The sequence below is a fragment of the Phaenicophaeus curvirostris genome, chromosome 3, assembly GCF_032191515.1.
Source record: "Phaenicophaeus curvirostris isolate KB17595 chromosome 3, BPBGC_Pcur_1.0, whole genome shotgun sequence".
NCBI classification, from domain to species: Eukaryota; Metazoa; Chordata; class Aves; order Cuculiformes; family Cuculidae; genus Phaenicophaeus; species Phaenicophaeus curvirostris.
Window position 1 is genome coordinate 33,626,058 of NC_091394.1, and position 17,826 is coordinate 33,643,883.

The window sequence follows — 17,826 nt, forward strand, 5'->3', positions numbered from 1 at the left end:
CACGTTCCCCAGACGAGATATATGTTATTCAGAGAAATCAATGTTGGCTACTTACTCAGTTACAACTAGCTGATTAAATTTGTGGAAGGCAAAATACTTACTTATTTGATTTAAAGTTTCTTGGGGAATCCAGCTCATATCAACATCATTCTGATTTGATGTTCCCATCTCTACTTTCTGTACTGGTCTTTTCCTCTGAAAATTCAAGGACAAAAAATAGGTTTTTCCTTCCTCAAAGCTCCGATATCTCAAGTATTACGAATAACTAATAATCCTGTATTTAATGAATTGCAATTATTTCAATAAGAGACAAACTTAAGGTTAATCATTGCGTGAAGCTGCCTCTGTTGCTTACTTTTAATTATCTTTACCATCAGCAACTTTTTCACCTAAGCTTGGCATTACCATTTCTAATACCTCACAATACCTATTCCATACAAAGATGTCAAGACTTAATGCATGCCTGGGCAAGTTCATTATACTTGTTACAAAAAAAATGGCTGATCATTAATCAAACCTTGTGACAACTGGTTTCATTATCCTTTCTCAGATTAGCACAATATTCTTGCATGCCATCTTGCAAAACAGATTCTAAAGCACAATAATCATTCCATACTTCTTCCCAAGAGAAGCTGCCTCAAAAGCATCATGAGCCAGGCAACACAAAGACATAACCTATGCATTGCATGCAGATGAGACTTAAGCTTTCAATGGCTTTAACTTACCAGACCACTTACACAGACAAACGCTTAACTGTTCAAGCATTATAAATGGAATCCAGAAGGCCCTAATCAGCATTACAGCAAAGCACTGTCAAGAACTAAGTAAAGGACTAGACATGAGTTTTCCCTAAAGTTTGACCTGGATTAAACTAATAGAAACAGTGAGCATGAGGAAGTCTACTCAGTAAGTACTGACTCAGTAGCTGCACACATCCAGTAACTGGAAGATATCAAAGCTTCCATTTCAACCATTTCAGTGTGGTGGCAAAGTGCAGACCCAAAGAGCATTAGGTAAGCAATCTAGATGCCTCCAAGTATAAGCATTTTTTAAAATACTCTAGTTTTTCCCAATAATCTTTAAGGTCTTAGTTCCAAAAGCACATCTTCTGAAGTTTTACCTGTACCACTTTATTCCAGAAGTGATTAATGAAATGCTTCCTTTTCATACCAGTATGGTCTTGTATTAAGAAGTCCATAGAAAAATACACTACCTACCTTTCTAGACTCCAGTAACTGATGTAGGCCAACAATGACAAGGAGACCAAGTCCAGCAAGGAACATGTACATGAAGATCCTTTAAAGAACAGTGTAAGAATTTATTAAGTAAAAATCTTAAATGTTTAAGAGAGTTTATAAAGAGGGACAGAAATAGAACTTAGCTTTAGCCACATGCCCACCTGATCTTGCCCAAGAACTTTTGTACGGGGTGGGGGGTGGGGGTGGTGAAAAAAAACAATTATTCTGAAACTGAAGTGCTAACAAATATTAAGTAATTACTCTGACTTCAATTTCAAAAACTGTAATCCTGAATTTATTTCTGAACAACAGAACTTTTGAAAAATGCCATGTAAACTGGGCAACTGTTATAAGCAATTATTGCAATTTAGTAACTGCAGGAACTCTTTTGCAGTATTATGTTTCAATATGTTAGGTCACAGCCAATGTTTGTTTGTGAAAGTTTTAACCACTTACAAAACCCTAATCTCTTATATACTTTCAGTACACCACAGCAAAACAAGTACTACTAGCGTACTAGTAATTTACTGGCAACAGAGCTTTGAAAGGCCTTGTTTATTTTGCTCTGTGTTCCAGTTAGAACTCTACCAGTGCAAACCATTTTTAAAATCTGTGCACCTTGGTCTGAAGAATTCAACTTGAAATACCTGTTGGTATTAAGTGAGAGGTGAACATAAATTATATCCAGAATTAATATGGGGAGCAGGCAGGAGTTTACAGGTGAAGAATCTATTCCAAGTTGAACACCTTAACTCATATTTTCAACAAAGGAAATAACGGAGCTAAAGCTACAGAAGAGACTGAACCAAACATTCCTGTTTTAGGGCAGTTATCTGCTCACAGGACATTAACTCAAACTGGTTCTAACAATCTGAATTCTTTTGAGAGCTCCTTTATCAGAATATTAGACGCTTTTATGACTAGTCATTCTTTATTGATGCTATTGTGTTTAAGAAATACAAATTCATGCAACAGTTGTCTCTTTTAGTTGACCTTTTTTAAAGGGAAGCTTGCTCAGCAGGCAATTCCTACCTGTGGCAAGCTAATTCAAACCCTCAACATTGTCCACAACTACTTCTGAGGATCTTTTTTAACTCAACTTCTCTTAAAATTCCACTCCACTGTCAGAATACTTAAAAGCACATCAGCATAGCATATGCTTACAACACAGAATGTGTCAGATGTACTTAAAAGACAGAAAAAAACCACTCCTGAAAGGTACCTGCTATAGATAGCAGTTAGTGAAACAAAGCAAGCGCGAGTTCCTCTGTCTCATACTCCAAATACATCTTTCAGTTTACATAATCTTGGATTATACTGGAATGCTCCAGAAGCAACTCATTCCAGTCTTCACAGCAGGACCTGCAGCCCAATACTATGGACCCTCTGTGACTTTAACTCTTAAGAGAAAATGCACAGTAGCACAATAAAAGCTTAACAGCTTTGAATTGCTATGGCTTTAGCCCTCTGAGCTAAAGCAGATGTGCAAACTGCTCATTCATAAAGACCCAACACTGAAGATCCCTAGTGTTAATATAAATATTAACTTCAGGGAAAAAGTTTTTATTTTCAGTCTATCAACACTGTATGAGTCAAATGCCTGCTACACCACCAGCAAAAGATGGCAGACCTAACATTCACTAAAGTGAGGATACAAGAACTATTCTCGCTGGCTCCATCAATAACCTGTTCTACCAGTATACCAAGTAAACCCGAATCTCCAGCCTCCTTACGTTTCTCCATCCAGGCCATCTTCTTTCTCAATAATTGTAACAGTTTGATTGAAGACAGCATCTTGAAACACATTGCCCTATAAGAGTTTCCACACAGAACATTAAAAAGTTACTTCCTGAACCAGTACACAAATATTTACCTTTCTCTATGTTCTTGGAAAAAAAACTCTAGAAAGCAAGAAGTAACTCTTGCATGAGACTTGATTAAGTATATAAGCCCTGCAAGCTTAACGTATAGAAATACAAATTTCATTGTCCAACTACAAAGAACAGTCTTGATATTACCAGAAGTCACATCTAGCCTTGACGACGTTATTTCCTATAACGAGGTATTGCATAGGAACACTTCTTATTATAACAAATCAAATCACAAAGGTATGGAAGCCTGTTTAACTTTGACACACACTAAAAGGGAAAAGAAACCCCCATTTTAATCCCCATTTATGTTTTTGGATATAGTCTTTGCCCTAACTGCAACTACTGGCCATTTATTTACTCAAAGTGAAGCTTGCAGACAGGATTCAGAGTGATAGTCATTTTGTTAGCAAAGCCCAATCTGAAAAGCACAGTGAAATTTAAATTATCCTAAGAAAGTTTTGGTTCCAGGTATTTTAAAAAATGAATACAGCCCACTACTACACAGTTCTAAGGCATTCTAGCTTCCATTGCTGACATAACTTCAAGTCTAACATATACAGAACTAAGAGTACTTGAGGGGCTATTGTGAAACATGTAGACAGTTGCTCACCGTGCTTCTGTGTCTACAGATTTGCTTAAAAACCACAAAGTCATTCACTGTCTGAAGAGGCAATAACTTGAGTAATCAGTTCCTTCCGGACATTTCCAAATCAACTAAAACATCTAAAATTAATTAAAATACCAGGCTTACATTTGCGTCTCTGTAGTTGAGATTGATAACCAGTCCGAATGGACGACCGCCCATAGGCTCAGCAGGGATGAAAGAATACTCAAATGTGGCTTGTCTCTGCGGTGGAACTACTGTATTCAGGGGGAGAGCTGTGAAGTTCTGGATATAAAACTGGTAGTCTTGAGGATAGCGGAAAGAAGCATCCAGAGATTCAATAATGAAATCCTCTGTACCCTTATTGGTAAACCCCACCAGGAATTTTACAATGTTGTTAGCTGGAAAGTCTAAAACGAAAAACATGCAATCATTAGAAGCTTCATGTATCACACCCAGCTCATTTCCAAACAGATTCTGGCTTTTTTTCAAGCTTCACTGTTATATGCACACATTGATACAGTCTAAGGTATAGTAAAGAAGACTGTAGATTAGTACAGGACTCTTACCTTCACCCTTCACAAATAAGATGGTTGTATCAGCACTAGGCGAGGCTTTAGGTTCTCCTGACAAGTCTTCTTCCTCTTTTTCTTCTGTCTAAGACAAGAGACTTTTTTGAAAAAAATCCTATAATGAACAGTGAAGCAAAGACCACGCTTGTTTCATGAGAATCCCATGTGTCCAAGCATGCAAAAATGGCAAGCATTAGTGCCAATTCCTGCAGTTGGAGGATTAACACTCTCCTCTCGCTCTAGATTTCATCAGCATCATTTTCAGCATTTATCCTTCTACTTGCCATGTTTGACAGAGTGATTAACCTCAGCTGCATTTAGCTACATTGAAAGGTTTCTTATCAGAAAGGAACAATAAGGTCTCTGTTCGGGGGTGGAAGGAAAAGAATAGAAACTAGACGTTATGTTTTCATACCTATGCTATTTCTGCTTAGAAAGCAAGCATTTCTGAAGGTATAGACAACCATAAGGAAATCGAGACTTACTTTTACTACCAAGGGAATATTTATAGAAGCTTTTTTCACTACCAAAGGAGTGATTATAGAAGCTTTCCTACTCAGTTTTAATTAGTTAAGTGTTATTAGTTAAATGTATGCCTAGAAATGGTTGGATAATTAGAACTAAATAAGCTTGTTGATTCACTTGTTCAAGCTCACCTTTGTGATGATTCACTTTTTAGTTTGGAATATACAAGCATTGAGGGCTTATCTTCCCACACGGGGGCCAGAGGATCACCACCTCCTCCATCAAAAACCAAGGCTGACCCCATTTTGAACTGCCCAAACCAGCTGCTTGTGAGTCAATTAGATCACTTGATTTCACTGCTTAAACAACCATCTGAAACAGTGGACATCCCACTGATCAGTCGTACTTGTACCATGATCTAGGAAAGTCACAAATCAGAACTGAGCACCTAGGAATCAAGATATTGTCCAAAACTACATCCTCCCATTTCAGTGACAAATAAAGGAAACTGCCCAAGAAGTGTAGGGCACCAAATACATAGCAAACCTTCTACCACTTAGCAGAGCTGGTTGACCACAAGCTCACCAACTTACCAATATCAGTAAAAATCTAATAGAATCAAAGAACAATTCACCAGGTGTCCACTTTCATCATGAATGTCTTCTCCTTATAATAATTTCCCAAATTTTCTAATCTTACACCAGAAAACTGAGAAATTGTTATACTAATTTAAGTACACCAAGTGTCTAGCAAGTCAAATACTTCAGTGCCACAAGCACATCGTGCAACTACATAAAATATTTCACTTTATCAAGTTGAAACAAGTGACTCTGAACAACTATATGGGCACTGGTTTAACAGACATACCCTGCAACAAGTTTCAGGGACTAGGAATGTTCACTTGAACACAGGCTGCAAAACCCAGGGGTTTCAGAATTAATACTGAGCTTAGATAGAAGCTAAGATTCTGTTGCCACTTGAAAGGCACCACCAAAGAAGTCAGAATTAAGTAGTCCTACATCCTAATGTTCTCAGCTTACTGAGATGCATCTTAGGTTCCTATGAGAATCTGGTTCTCTCACTTCGTGGTTTTTAGTGAACTGCAGTTTAGTACTGAAAAATCAGGCTGTTCCCACGTTGTTTGTCAACTGGTAATTCGGGAAGAAAAGCCAAATCCTTCTGAAACTTCAAATGGAATACAAGTTTAATCGGACGCTTTGAGACAACTACTTGGAAATCACAATGCTTCAAACACTGGAAGTCCAAAGGACTTATTCATAGTTATGAAGTAACATTCATGTACAATTACCAAGTCTGTTGGCTCATCTTCTTCAACTTCAGCTTCATCATCTTCATCTTCAACTATGGTATCTTCCACACCTTCCTCATCTTCTGTAGCATCTTGAGCTGCTACTAATAAACTTGAACCTACCAAAACAAAATGCAAACAAAAGAAAGCTTTATCAATTTTTTTTTTCTGTCAATCAACAGAAAACTGTCATTGTAGTACAGTTTTCAAACCAGTGTTTGAAGAATTTCTTAAAAATCTGTCAAATATGGTGCTTTGAAGCCTCACTTGCAAAGCCCTCACATTTAAATGTTCACCTGTGTTGATCTTTCAATCTTTCTCCTTCGCTAATAACTTTCTGAAGTACTCATTTATGTGCTTGTAAGTTCAAAACCAAAAAGTTTACAGCTGGACAACATGAAGTTCACAGAGGGTAAACAACCTGCCGTAAAAGCTATCATTTAATTTTTTATTTTAATTTTGTTTTGCCATTACAGATACGGAAAAAAAAAAGACATTGCTATTGCCAGGACATTAATTTAGTGAGCACCGTTTCTTTTAAGACTAATAAGCTTAGTAAATCATTAACATGTCTTTTTCTTATGCTGCTATCAGAATACTACACTTTCACAGGTAGTTAAAATGTCTTCGTACTTATTTTCACTTGAGTTTTAAAACACAGCCTTTTCTAATATGATTTCCTTAACATGGATATAGCAGTATATGGTATGCCTAAAAGAACCACAACACTAGTCATAAAAAAACCTGATTTGGAGCACAGCTCCAAGACAAGCACAGTGAGACGGTTCATTGCCTCTTTGCTTTCATGGAGCTGAGACTCATACATTCAAACACCGGACAGATACAATTAATACAAATAGTGGCAACAAGAGAAAGTTCTGCCCATCCGCAGAGCATGTGCAGGCTAGAGCGAGAACTTTCTAAAAATAAACACCAAACTGCATTTTTTTTTAAATAAAGCTAACATTTTCCAAAATGAAAGAGTAGAAATGAATGGATGATTGATTTACACAAGCCTGGAAAGAAAAACCATCTAATTGCTATGAGTACACACGTTAAACAAATATTTAAAAACTTCCATGGGGAATCAGAATTCTTGATCGGGACAAGTATATCCAAGGACTTCAGAACTGTCAGTCAGAGCTAGGAAAAGCAAATACAACCTCCCTCTCAAGTGCCTCTAGAATGCGCACTGAAAGACTTTTGCTCAACCACGTGCAACACTTAAGACTAACTACAGTGATTTTATTTGCTGAAGTTATTTACTTATGCTTTAAACTTAAGCCTACAAAGGAATGACTTTATTTGATCAAAACCTTCGTATCTGAGCAGGCTACGGGTAGGTTATAGGCATCCCCCACAAGAAACCGCGCTAGCACATTCTCGTTTGCAGCCTTTGCAATGGATGTCAGAGGGTTGATGATGTGGCAATAGCGGGAAAGGCAAGCTGCCTGCTGCAGGAAGGCGCTAACACGCGGCTTACGCTGCAGCCCACTGGGAGGGCTGGGCCCCTCAGCTGCCCTTCTGTCCTTTCAGACAGAGCAGCAGAAGGGCAATTTTTCAGATAGTGAATCGCACAACGCCGTAGTGTAAACAGAGATGAACGCTCGGGTGCTGTGAAGGGGTGGAGGGAGACGAGGTGGGAAGGCAAGCTGGCAGCCAGAGCATCTGCTAACGATTCACTGTGGAAACCAGCACCGAGAGCAAAGCAAAAAAAAAAAAAAAAAAAAAAGACAAACCCGTTGCTACAACCCCAAGCGGGTTCTACTTTTCTATTTTGAGCGGGACAGCGGCATCAAGCGTGGCTCGGTTCACTCCCCCTGCGGCAAAGCCCCATCCCGGGCAGCCCCAAGGTGGCTGCGACAGCCCAGGACAAGTAGTTTGTACGACAAAAAAAAGGGAATATTTCCATTTAAGTGAAAATTCATCTAAGTGACTGAGTTTTTTGGAAGTTAAACAGAATGTCCCTCTAGACCACATGGGTTTTATGCCATGGTTCTTCAAATAGTGTTTTTCCAGACACTGTTACATGTTTTCACAGAATCGCTGAATCACTAGGTTGGAAAAGACCCACTGGATCATCAGGTCCAACCATTCCTATCTGCCACTAAACCACGTCTCTGAACATCTCACCCACCTGTCTTTTAAATACCTCCAGGGATGGTGACACAATCACCTTTCTGGGCAGCCTGTTCCAGTGCTCAATGACCCTTTCTGTGAAAAATTTCTGATGTCCAGTCTGAATCTCCCCTGGAACAGCTTGAGGCCATTACCCCTTGTCCTGTTCCCTGTCACTTGGGAGGAGAGGCCACCTCCCTCCTCTCTACAACCTCCTTTCAGGTAGTCTAGAGGGCAATAAGGTCTCCCCTCAGCTTCCTCTTCTCAAGGCTTAACAATTCCAGCTCCCTGAGCCGCCTCTCATAAGACTTGTTCTCAAAGTCTTTTTAAGTGTGATCAGTGCTGAACAGATGTGTCATCCACGATCACCTCTGTTTGCAACCTTTCCCCATCTCAAATGCAAGGCCAGGCAGAGCTGGAGCCAGCTCCAAATCGGCAAGAGGTCTGGCTGAAGTTCATTAACAACATTAAAATTAGTCCTTGAAAAATAATTAGTCCTTCCAACCTTCCAGTACCTTAAGGGGACCTACAAGAAAGCAGAGGAGGGACCTTTTACAAGGGCTTGTAGTGATAGGACGAGGGGCAATGGGTATAAACTGGAGAGGGGCAAATTCAGGCCAGACATAAGGAGGAGTTTCTTCATGACAATGGTTGTGAGGCCCTGGAACAAGCTGCCCAGGGAAGCTGTGGCTGCCCCATCCCTGGAGGTGGTCAAGGCCAGGTTGGATGGGACCTTGGGCAGCCTGGTCTGGTGGGAGGCTTCTCTGCTCATGGCAGGGGGGTTGGAACTGGATGGTCTTTAAGGCCCATTCCATCCCAAACTATTCTATGATTCCACGTGACAAAAGAAGTAGTTACTATTAAAAGAAGTGGAATATTTTGATTTAAGCTAAAGAAGAGTTACGTTCATCTAAGTAACTGCATTTTTTTTAAAAGTCAGCCAGAACTTCCCTCTGACAGCATGGGTTTTTATAGCGTATTTTTTTAGTCACTGTTACACCTCGTGTCCAGCCTGATCAGTGCTGAGCAGATAGCCACCTCTGTTTGAGTGTTTCCCTCCCTCAAACGCAAGGTCAAGCAAAGAGCTAGCTCCAAACTAGCAAGAGATTCGATTGTCCTGAAGTTCATAATAACGTTAAAATGAGCCCCTGGAAAGCAACAGAACAGGCATAAGGCTTCTGGAAAGATCAATACGCCTAAGTGGGAGACAAGAGCTGCCCCCAGCTCTTCCCTCGCTGCACGCGACTGATGGGGAGATCGCTCCCTCACGCCGCCCAGGCCCGATAAAGGATGCTCGCTGGCTAGAACTCGAAAAAGAGTCTTAGGGAGAGTTTACTTGCTGGCATTTTCGGTATCACAACCCCCAGTCCCGTCCCGTCCCCCCCCCCTTACCTGGGCCGCCGCGCGAGCCCCCGAGCAGCAGGGCGGCCGGCAAGACGAGCAGGGCGAGGCAGAGCAGCTGCGAGAGGCTCCTCATGGCGGCGGGGAGGAGCTGGGGCGGAGGTGCGTGTCTTGTGGGGGGAGGATAACGCACAGAACCACGCGGCACCCGCACACGAGCGCGCCGCACGCACCCCGCTCGCCTCCCCTCCCAATGGCGCCGGCCTCCATCCGGGGCCGCTCTCCGCCCCCGGCCCCGCCCGCCACCCGCGCGCCGCAGCGGACGTGGCTCCGCCGGGGAGGAGGCCGAGTGGTCACGTGAGCGCGACGGGCACCACCCCCCCGCCCCCCCCGACTCCCGCCGCTCCCCATCGCGCGCGTTGCGCATGCGCGGCGCTCCCACCGCCCTTTCCCCGCCCCGAGTGGCCGATGGTCCTTTCTGTCATCGGAAATCATAGAATCATAGCATCATAGAATAACCAGGTTGGAAAAGACCCACCGGATCATCGAGTCCAACCATTCCTATCAAACCATGTCCCTCAGCGCCTCGTCCACCCGTGCCTTAAACCCCTTCAGGGAAGGTGACTCAACCACCTCCCTGGGCAGCTTCTGCCAGTGCCCAATGACCCTTTCCGTGAAAAATTTTTTCCTAATGTCCAGCCTAAACCTCCCCTGGCGGAGCTTGAGGCCATTCCCTCTCGTCCTGTCCCCTGTCACTTGGGAGAAGAGACCAGCTCCCTCCTCTCCACAACCTCCTTTCAGTTAGTAATAGAGAGCAATGAGGTCTCCCCTCAGCCTCCTCTTCTCCAGGCTAAACAACCCCAGCTCTCTCAGCCGTTCCTCATAAGGCCTGTTCTCCAGCCCCTTCACCATCTTCGTTGCTCTTCTCTGGACTCGCTCCAGAGCCTCAACATCCTTCTTGTGGTGAGGGGCCCAGAACTGAACACCGGATTCGAGGAGCGGTCTCACCAGTGCCGGGTACAGAGGGAGAAATAAAACGCACACGAGGTTTCCTTCTAATGACATGAGACGTGGGATCGCTGGAAACTTTCTAAAGTGCGGTTCTGGAGCCCTCAGCATAAGAAGGATATGGAGCTGCTGGAACGGGTCCGGAGGAGGGGCTGCAAGGATGACTAGAAGGCTGGAGCACCTCCCATATCAGGACAGGCTGAGGGAGTTGGGGATGTTCAGCCTGGAGAAGAGAAGGCTCCGAAAAGACCTTATAGAGACCTTCCAGTACCTGAAAGGGCATAAACCATTATACCTGAATGGGTATAAACTGGAGAGGGGCAGATTTAGACTAGACATTAGGAGGAATTTCTTCACCATGAGAGTGGTGATCACTGGCACAGGTTACCCCATCCCTGGAGGTGTTCAAGGCCAGGTTGGATGGGGCCTTGAGCAACCTGGTCTGGTGGGAGGTGTCCCTGCCCATGGCAGGGGGTTGGAACTGGATGATCTTTAAGGTCCCTTCCAACCCAAACACCACCCTCACTGTAAAAACTGTCTTCCTTATATCCAGCCTAAATATTCCCTCCCTTAGTTTGAAGCCATTACTCCTTGTCCTTATGCAACAGGCCTTGCTAACAGGTCCTTCCCCAGCTTTTCTGTAGCCCCTTTTATTATGTATAACATTATTCAGTATGTATAACATATCCCAGAAATCTCATGCATGCAGAATACATTACAAAACCTAGCATAGTGTGTGTATTTGAGGCTTTATGAGATTCTACTAATAAAGGATGTGTTTAGTAATGTTAGTGAGGGAAAAGAATCTAAGACCAGGACACAGTTATTTGTCATATATTATGACAGAAAGATTATATTGTAAGCCTAAAGTCTGTAGAATAGGGAAATAAAGTATAACCACTACAAGAATATGTACACGTAATTACATATGGAATAATCATTACACAGGAAGCCACCTATGACTGTGGTAGAGTTGTCAGTGTTAAAGAAATGGGGGGAAAAAGGGAAAATGAAGATTCAATTAATTCTTAAGCATTACACATTGTGCTGTGGGAAATGAATGAAGCAGATCTGTTTTCTTAGATGACTTCATATACATTTAAATGGCTTCATTGGCACATTCAAATTTGAACAGTGTGTTCTGGGTCTGACAACCATTTTCTTTCCCAGCTCAATGAAGAACACACAAAGCACTTTCAACAAAGAAAAGTTTATTTTACATCTAATAATCAAGCACTTTTTTTACTAACTATCCAGTTTTGCAGCTAAACCCAACCACATTGCATTTCATTCTGTTTTTTATTTTGTCATGGCTCCATTTGACACAAATTTATATAAAAATCTAGCATATCAAGTCAATAAAAAATAATGTATTTAATCTTTATCAGATGCACCAGAAGTGTTATCAAACATTATGAAATAGTGATACAAGGATCATCAGCCAGAGGAGCTACTGACTTTCCAGACGCTGAGGTCTTTCAGAGTCACTGGGACTCTTGGCAGAACCTGTTGCTATCTCAAACTCATTCACGTGCTGTGGTTCTGTGCCATGGCTAGTGGGACATTGCCTGTCCTGAGGTCACCTTCAGCTTCTGGTCCATCTTCACTTGTGGATCAGAGCAATCCTGCTGCATGCTTCCTGGCAGTTAGCTCGGGCTTCCTTGAACCCTGAACTAAGTGTCATGGGACCTTGCTCATAGGGTTCCCTGATAGTTCCCAGTCAGGGATAGTTCCAGGTCCTTGCTGAAGACTGCAGCCAGGTTACAAAAGCAGATCACCACCCTGCAGGCTTCTGCATCCAAAATGCCCCTGTTCTGGAACTCTTTAATGGGAAATAGGTGAGGGTACAAAGCTTTGTTAATCAGATGCAGCGAATCTCTATCGTCTAGCTAACAGTCAAATCTGCTGGCTCTCTGGAGCCTCATACTCCATCTGGGTGCCAATAACAAGGGTAATACTGCAGAGGAATGTGACAGGACCTGTCCAATTTAATATTTTCATCAATGATTTGTTGGGGGCAAAGTGCCTACAAGGTGTGCAGGTGGTGGGGTGGTGGTAGGGACCCAGCAGATAGGCCTGAGTGCAGGGCTGCCACCCACAGGGACCCAGGCAAGCTGCAGGAATGAGCCAACATGAACCTTACAAAATTTAAGAGACAAGAGTCTCTTAAATTGTAGGCACTAAGCTGTTGTGCAGCAGCAGTGCACACTGGCAGTAAGAAACGCCGAGAACATCCTGGGCTATATGAAGAGGAGCACAGCCAGCATATCAAGGTGAGTGACTGCTACCTCTCTAATCAGTATTAGAGTTTATCTAGAATACTGTGTCCAGTCTTGAACCTCCCCAGTTCAGGGAAGAAACAGACAAAACTAGATCACAGAATCATAGAATCATAGAATAACCAGGTTGGAAGAGACCCACCGGATCATCGAGTCCAACCATTCCTATCAAACACTAAACCATGCCCCTCAGCACCTCGTCCACCTGTGCCTTAAACACCTCCAGGGAAGGTGAATCAACCACCTCCCTGGGCAGCCTGTTCCAGTGCCCAATGACCCTTTCCGTAAAAAATTTTTTCCTAATGTCCAGCCTAAACCTCCCCTGGCAGAGCTTGAGGCCATTCCCTCTTGTCCTGTCCCCTGTCACTTGGGAGAAAAGGCCAGCACTCTCCTCTCTACAACCTCCTTTCAGGTAGTTATAGAGAGCAATGAGGTCTCCCCTCAGCCTCCTCTTCTCCAGGCTAAACAACCCCAGCCCTCTCAGCCGCTCCTCGTAAGATTTGTTCTCTAGCCCCTTCACCAGCTTTGTTGCTCTTCTCTGGACTCGCTCCAGAGCCTCAACACCCTTCTTGTGGTGAGGGGCCCAGAACTAACACCGGATTCGAGGAGCGGTCTCACCAGTGCCAAGTACAGAGGGAGAATAACCTCCCTGGACTTGCTGGTCACACCGTTTCTGATACAAGCCAAGATGCCCTTGGCCTTCTTGGCCACCTGGGCACACTGCTGGCTCATGTTCAGTCGCTGTCAACCAACACCCCCAGGTCCCTCTCCTCCAGGCAGCTTTCTAGACAGACTTCTCCTAGTCTGTAGCACTGCACAGGGTTGTTGTGCCCCAAGTGCAGGACCCGGCATTTGGCCTTGTTAAACCTCATGCCGTTGGACTCAGCCCAGCAGTCCAGCCTGTTCAGATCCCTTTGCAGAGCCTCCCTACCCTCCAGCAGATCGACACTTCCACCCAGCTTAGTGTTGTCCACAAACTTGCTAACGGTGCGCTCAATGCCTTCATCCAGGTCATTGATAAAGACATTGAACAGGGCTGGACCCAGCACTGAGCCCTGGGGAACCCCACTTGTCACTGGCCTCCAGCTGGATTTCACACCATTTACCACCACTCTCTGGGCCCGGCCATCCAACCAGTTTTCCACCCAGGAGAGTGTGCGCCTGTCCAGGCCAGAGGCTGACAGTTTCTCAAGCAGAATGCTGTGAGAAACTGTGTCAAAGGCTTTACTGAAGTCCAGGAAGATACATCCACAGCCTTTCCCTCATCCAGCAGCCGGGTCACTTTGTCATAGAAGGAGATCAGGTTAGTTTGACAAGACCTGCCTTTTGTGAACCCGTATTGACTGGGCCTGATCACCCGGTTATCTTGCATGTGCTTCACGACAGCACTCAAGATCACCTGCTCCATGACTTTCCCTGGCACTGAGGTCAGACTGACAGGCCTGTAGTTCCCTGGGTCCTCCCTGCGACCCTTCTTGTAGATGGGCACAACATCAGCCAGCCTCCAGTCCAGTGGGACTTCCTCAGTCTTCCAGGACTGTTGGAAGATGATGGAAAGGGGTTTGGCCAGCACATCCACCAGCTCCTTCAATACCCTTGGATGAATCCCATCCGGCCCCATAGACTTGTGGGTGTCTAGTTGGGCTAGCAAGGTTCTGACCACCTCCTCTTGGATCATGGGAGCCTCATTTTGCTCCTCGAGCTCCTGGGTTTGTACACAGAGGGAACAACTTTCTTTACAATTAAAGACTGAGGCAAAGAAGGCATTAAGTATCTCAGCCTTTTCCTCATCCCCTGTCACTGTTGTTCCTTCTGCGTCCAATAGGGCCTTTATTATGATCCTTAATGGCCCCTTCCAATCCAAACTATTCTGTGATTCTGTGAAAAGCTGCATCTAGGAGCTTCTGCAAAGTTGAAGAAAGACATAAGGTGTCAAACTCTGGAACATTTATTTACAACCCAATCCTTTTATTTCTTTTCCCCTTGAAGCAGTGAAAAACAGGCCATGACTTTTATTCCCTTGTTTATTTCAAATAATAAATTGCAAAGTAGTCAATCACTACTTGAAAGTAGACGATTGTAAAAGTATCTCTATAAGACAAAATTCCACGCTGGCACTCAAGTCCAGTAAAGGAATTAAAAGAAGTTGTGCTGTCTTAACTTTTATGTTCTTCAAGAGAAACACAGGTTTACATACTTCCCTGATTCTCAACGTTTTGGTCAGAACCCTCTGCTTGAGTCAGTGGAAGTTTGTCCTGAGAAGGGAAGGGGAAGCCACAGATGGTAACTAGGAGCTCTGTCCATTATAGATACTTATGATGCTTACAGTGTTGTATGGTCTGAATTATTCCTTACCTGTCTGTGAATCTCTTGACTTCATCATAGGTATTTTTCCATCTGGTTTCAAGCTGCAGGATGCAGTTTTGTTCTTTGTCTTTCACCCTCTGTTGTTGCAGCTTTTGGTTCTCTCTACTGAGCTCTCAAATCTGCTGTTGCATTTTCAGCTTGATTATTTTTAAATTCTTCTTGCAGTATTTGAAACTGAGTAGTCAGCTTGTTATATCTAAATCCCAGCTCTTGACTTCTGCCAACCTTCCATCCTTTTCTTCCTGGAATTTTGTTTTCAAGGATAAGAGCCATTTCTGTGTACTCTCCTTTTTCCTGCCCTAGCACATGCAGGGCTGAAGTAACAGTCTTGGCCTCATGTTTCTGCTTTTTTTTTTTTCTGAGGTGCTGCAGTTCTCATATCTTTTTGTCTTTCTTACATACGGTATGATCCATCTCCAAGCATTGTCTCCAAAACCTGGTTTCCAGTTCTGCTTTGTGCTTTGTTTGAAGGAGACAGTATATAGATGTAAGTTCTTCCACACGCTTCAGAAAGGTTGCTCTTTTTTTCAGCCCCAGTATCCTCAAGATTTTTTTTTTATAAGAATACTACTTGTAACCGAAAAAGACAGAAAATTATAAATAAGAAAAAGCACCTCAGATTCTAGTGGAGACTCAGCACTTCCTCTCTTGTGCTCTATTACACTTTCTTTTACCTCTTTTCACTTTTCTGTTTGACTGTATCACACCTGGTATATATGCTCTGTTCTCAGGCAAGGAATGAGATGATACACTATTGTTGCTTTCTCGCCAGTTGTTCGGAGGCTCTGTCTGTTGTCCAGTGGCTGCTTACCAAAAGTGTATCATTTTTAACCTGTAATAATTTGTAATAATTGTAATTAAACATAATTTCATTTAAAAATAATTAAAAATTAAAAGTTTAATAATTTGCCATCTGAATGGGAACTTCAATGAAAATGTGTTGCTCCCTTGGATTACCTGGGTAATTCAAGGTGCAACTACAGCATCTGCATTTTATATTCTTAACAGTTCTCTTTTATATTATACATCCCGGAGGCCTGGCACTCACATATAAAATATTGCAATACACATGTTATTTAAAGCACTACTGGTAGTCTTATCAGAGACGGGTATTTTCATCATTCAAGCCTCCATTCTTCTGGACTGACAGTTTTGTTTGCTAAATTCAAATTATCTTCTCCAGAAAACTGTTTCTCAGTACCAACACCTGAATATATCTTGAATAGAGAGACATAGGGTTGAGTGAGAAAATGAGACATGTCTTTTACGGAGGATTTTTTCATAATCCAATCAAGCAGTGACTCCCGTATTTCTACAAATGGCTTTTCATGAGTAACTACTAGGGGCTTAACTGATAATTGTTCTGGCAATGAAACCTGTCCCAGATTCCTGCAATTCTTTTTTAATAGTGTTTTCTTCTCATCAACCCAGCATTCTCCTTTGATCTTCTTTGCCTATGGATTCCTCTTCGGGGGGAAATGCCATGCCCACACCTAAAGTCTCCTTCCAGTTGGCTACACAGAAAGGCGTGTTGTTTCTACAGTGTTTCTATGACTTAGTGACTCCATTGTCTTCTAAGAGGTATCCTGAAATTTTATATAGTTAAAAAAAAAATTAAGTTTCTCAGAATGGTTTCAAAGAGTGTTAATGGAAATAATATAGCTGTGGAGAACAAGTACTTCTTTTGGAACTTAACGCATATTATCACTTGTCTCCTCAGCAGGTATCCTTTTTGATCAGGAGCCACCTAGCCAAAACACGACGAAACTGCATGAATGTTCAGAGTGGCACTGAAGTACCATTTTACCCAATTTCTCCTTCCCATATATGTGTGCCTTTTCCATTTAAACCAATGTTTTGTATAAAGTCTGAATATAGCCTACAATATTTGACTATCAAGCATACTGCATGAGATGGAGGAAATCCTGGCCTCCTGCGGATGATATTTCTGATAGTGTGAAATGGCTGAACCCCAAAAATTGGTATACAAGATTACATTTACGAATTTGGGCATTTGTTGGTCTCTGCTGCACTTGTGTTGTCTTTATACTTGCAGTTCTTAGAATCAGCTGGGGAATGATACAAGATCTCAGAAGAACTAAAGCCAAGGTCCTTGCTACCCTTGCTGTGAACCTGTTGTTCCAAAACAAAAAAAGGAGGAGATGTGGAAGCGATGCCAAGTATACAGAAGATTAATTAGGACTAAGATAAAAGCATGAAGCTGATACCAAGCATATCAGAAAAAACATGATTAAAAGACTAAGTGTTCTGAACAAGACACACAGGATAACGAATCTTGAGTGTGTGAGAAAGATAGGTTGGGAAAACCCGCCTGGGAATGTATGGAGTGAGGATATGACTGAAGACAGTCACAAGTGAGGGTGGGAAAGAGAGCAATACTAAATATCCTGTTTGACTTTATAGTTCGGAAACCAGAGAGCTGTATAAATTTGCTTGAAAAAGGAGGTAGTGTACTCTTCTAAATTTGCTTCTGTGTGCTGTGCTGATTAAAAGAATATAAAGAAAAACTGTGAGGTCCGTGTCTCCTTCATTGCCACAGTGGTCTTTTATCCTGGGACACATCATAAAACAGACATTCCATTCCTCCCTTCCCCTTTCCATTCCTTCACTCTCCTTTCTATTCCTCTCCTTCC

At 42.7% G+C, this 17,826-nt stretch overlaps 1 protein-coding gene across 2 annotated transcripts in view; it reads right to left on the bottom strand.

Annotated features, from left to right (window-relative positions):
- The window catches only part of SSR1 (signal sequence receptor subunit 1), a 27,553-nt gene extending 17,776 nt beyond the window's left edge, over positions 1-9,777 (bottom strand). Inside the window, exons 1-7 of one of the 2 annotated variants that reach the window (XM_069853612.1) lie at positions 9,570-9,777; positions 6,060-6,178; positions 4,283-4,370; positions 3,861-4,123; positions 2,972-3,048; positions 1,218-1,296; positions 102-195 (exon numbers count right to left, since the gene is read on the bottom strand). In XM_069853612.1, coding sequence (XP_069709713.1) covers positions 102-195; positions 1,218-1,296; positions 2,972-3,048; positions 3,861-4,123; positions 4,283-4,370; positions 6,060-6,178; positions 9,570-9,654 — 805 coding nt within the window. In that variant the 5' untranslated portion in view covers positions 9,655-9,777. The remainder of the gene's footprint in view (positions 1-101; positions 196-1,217; positions 1,297-2,971; positions 3,049-3,860; positions 4,124-4,282; positions 4,371-6,059; positions 6,179-9,569) is intronic. The other variant, XM_069853613.1, reaches the window with a different exon arrangement.
- Positions 9,778-17,826: the final 8,049 nt, after the last annotated feature.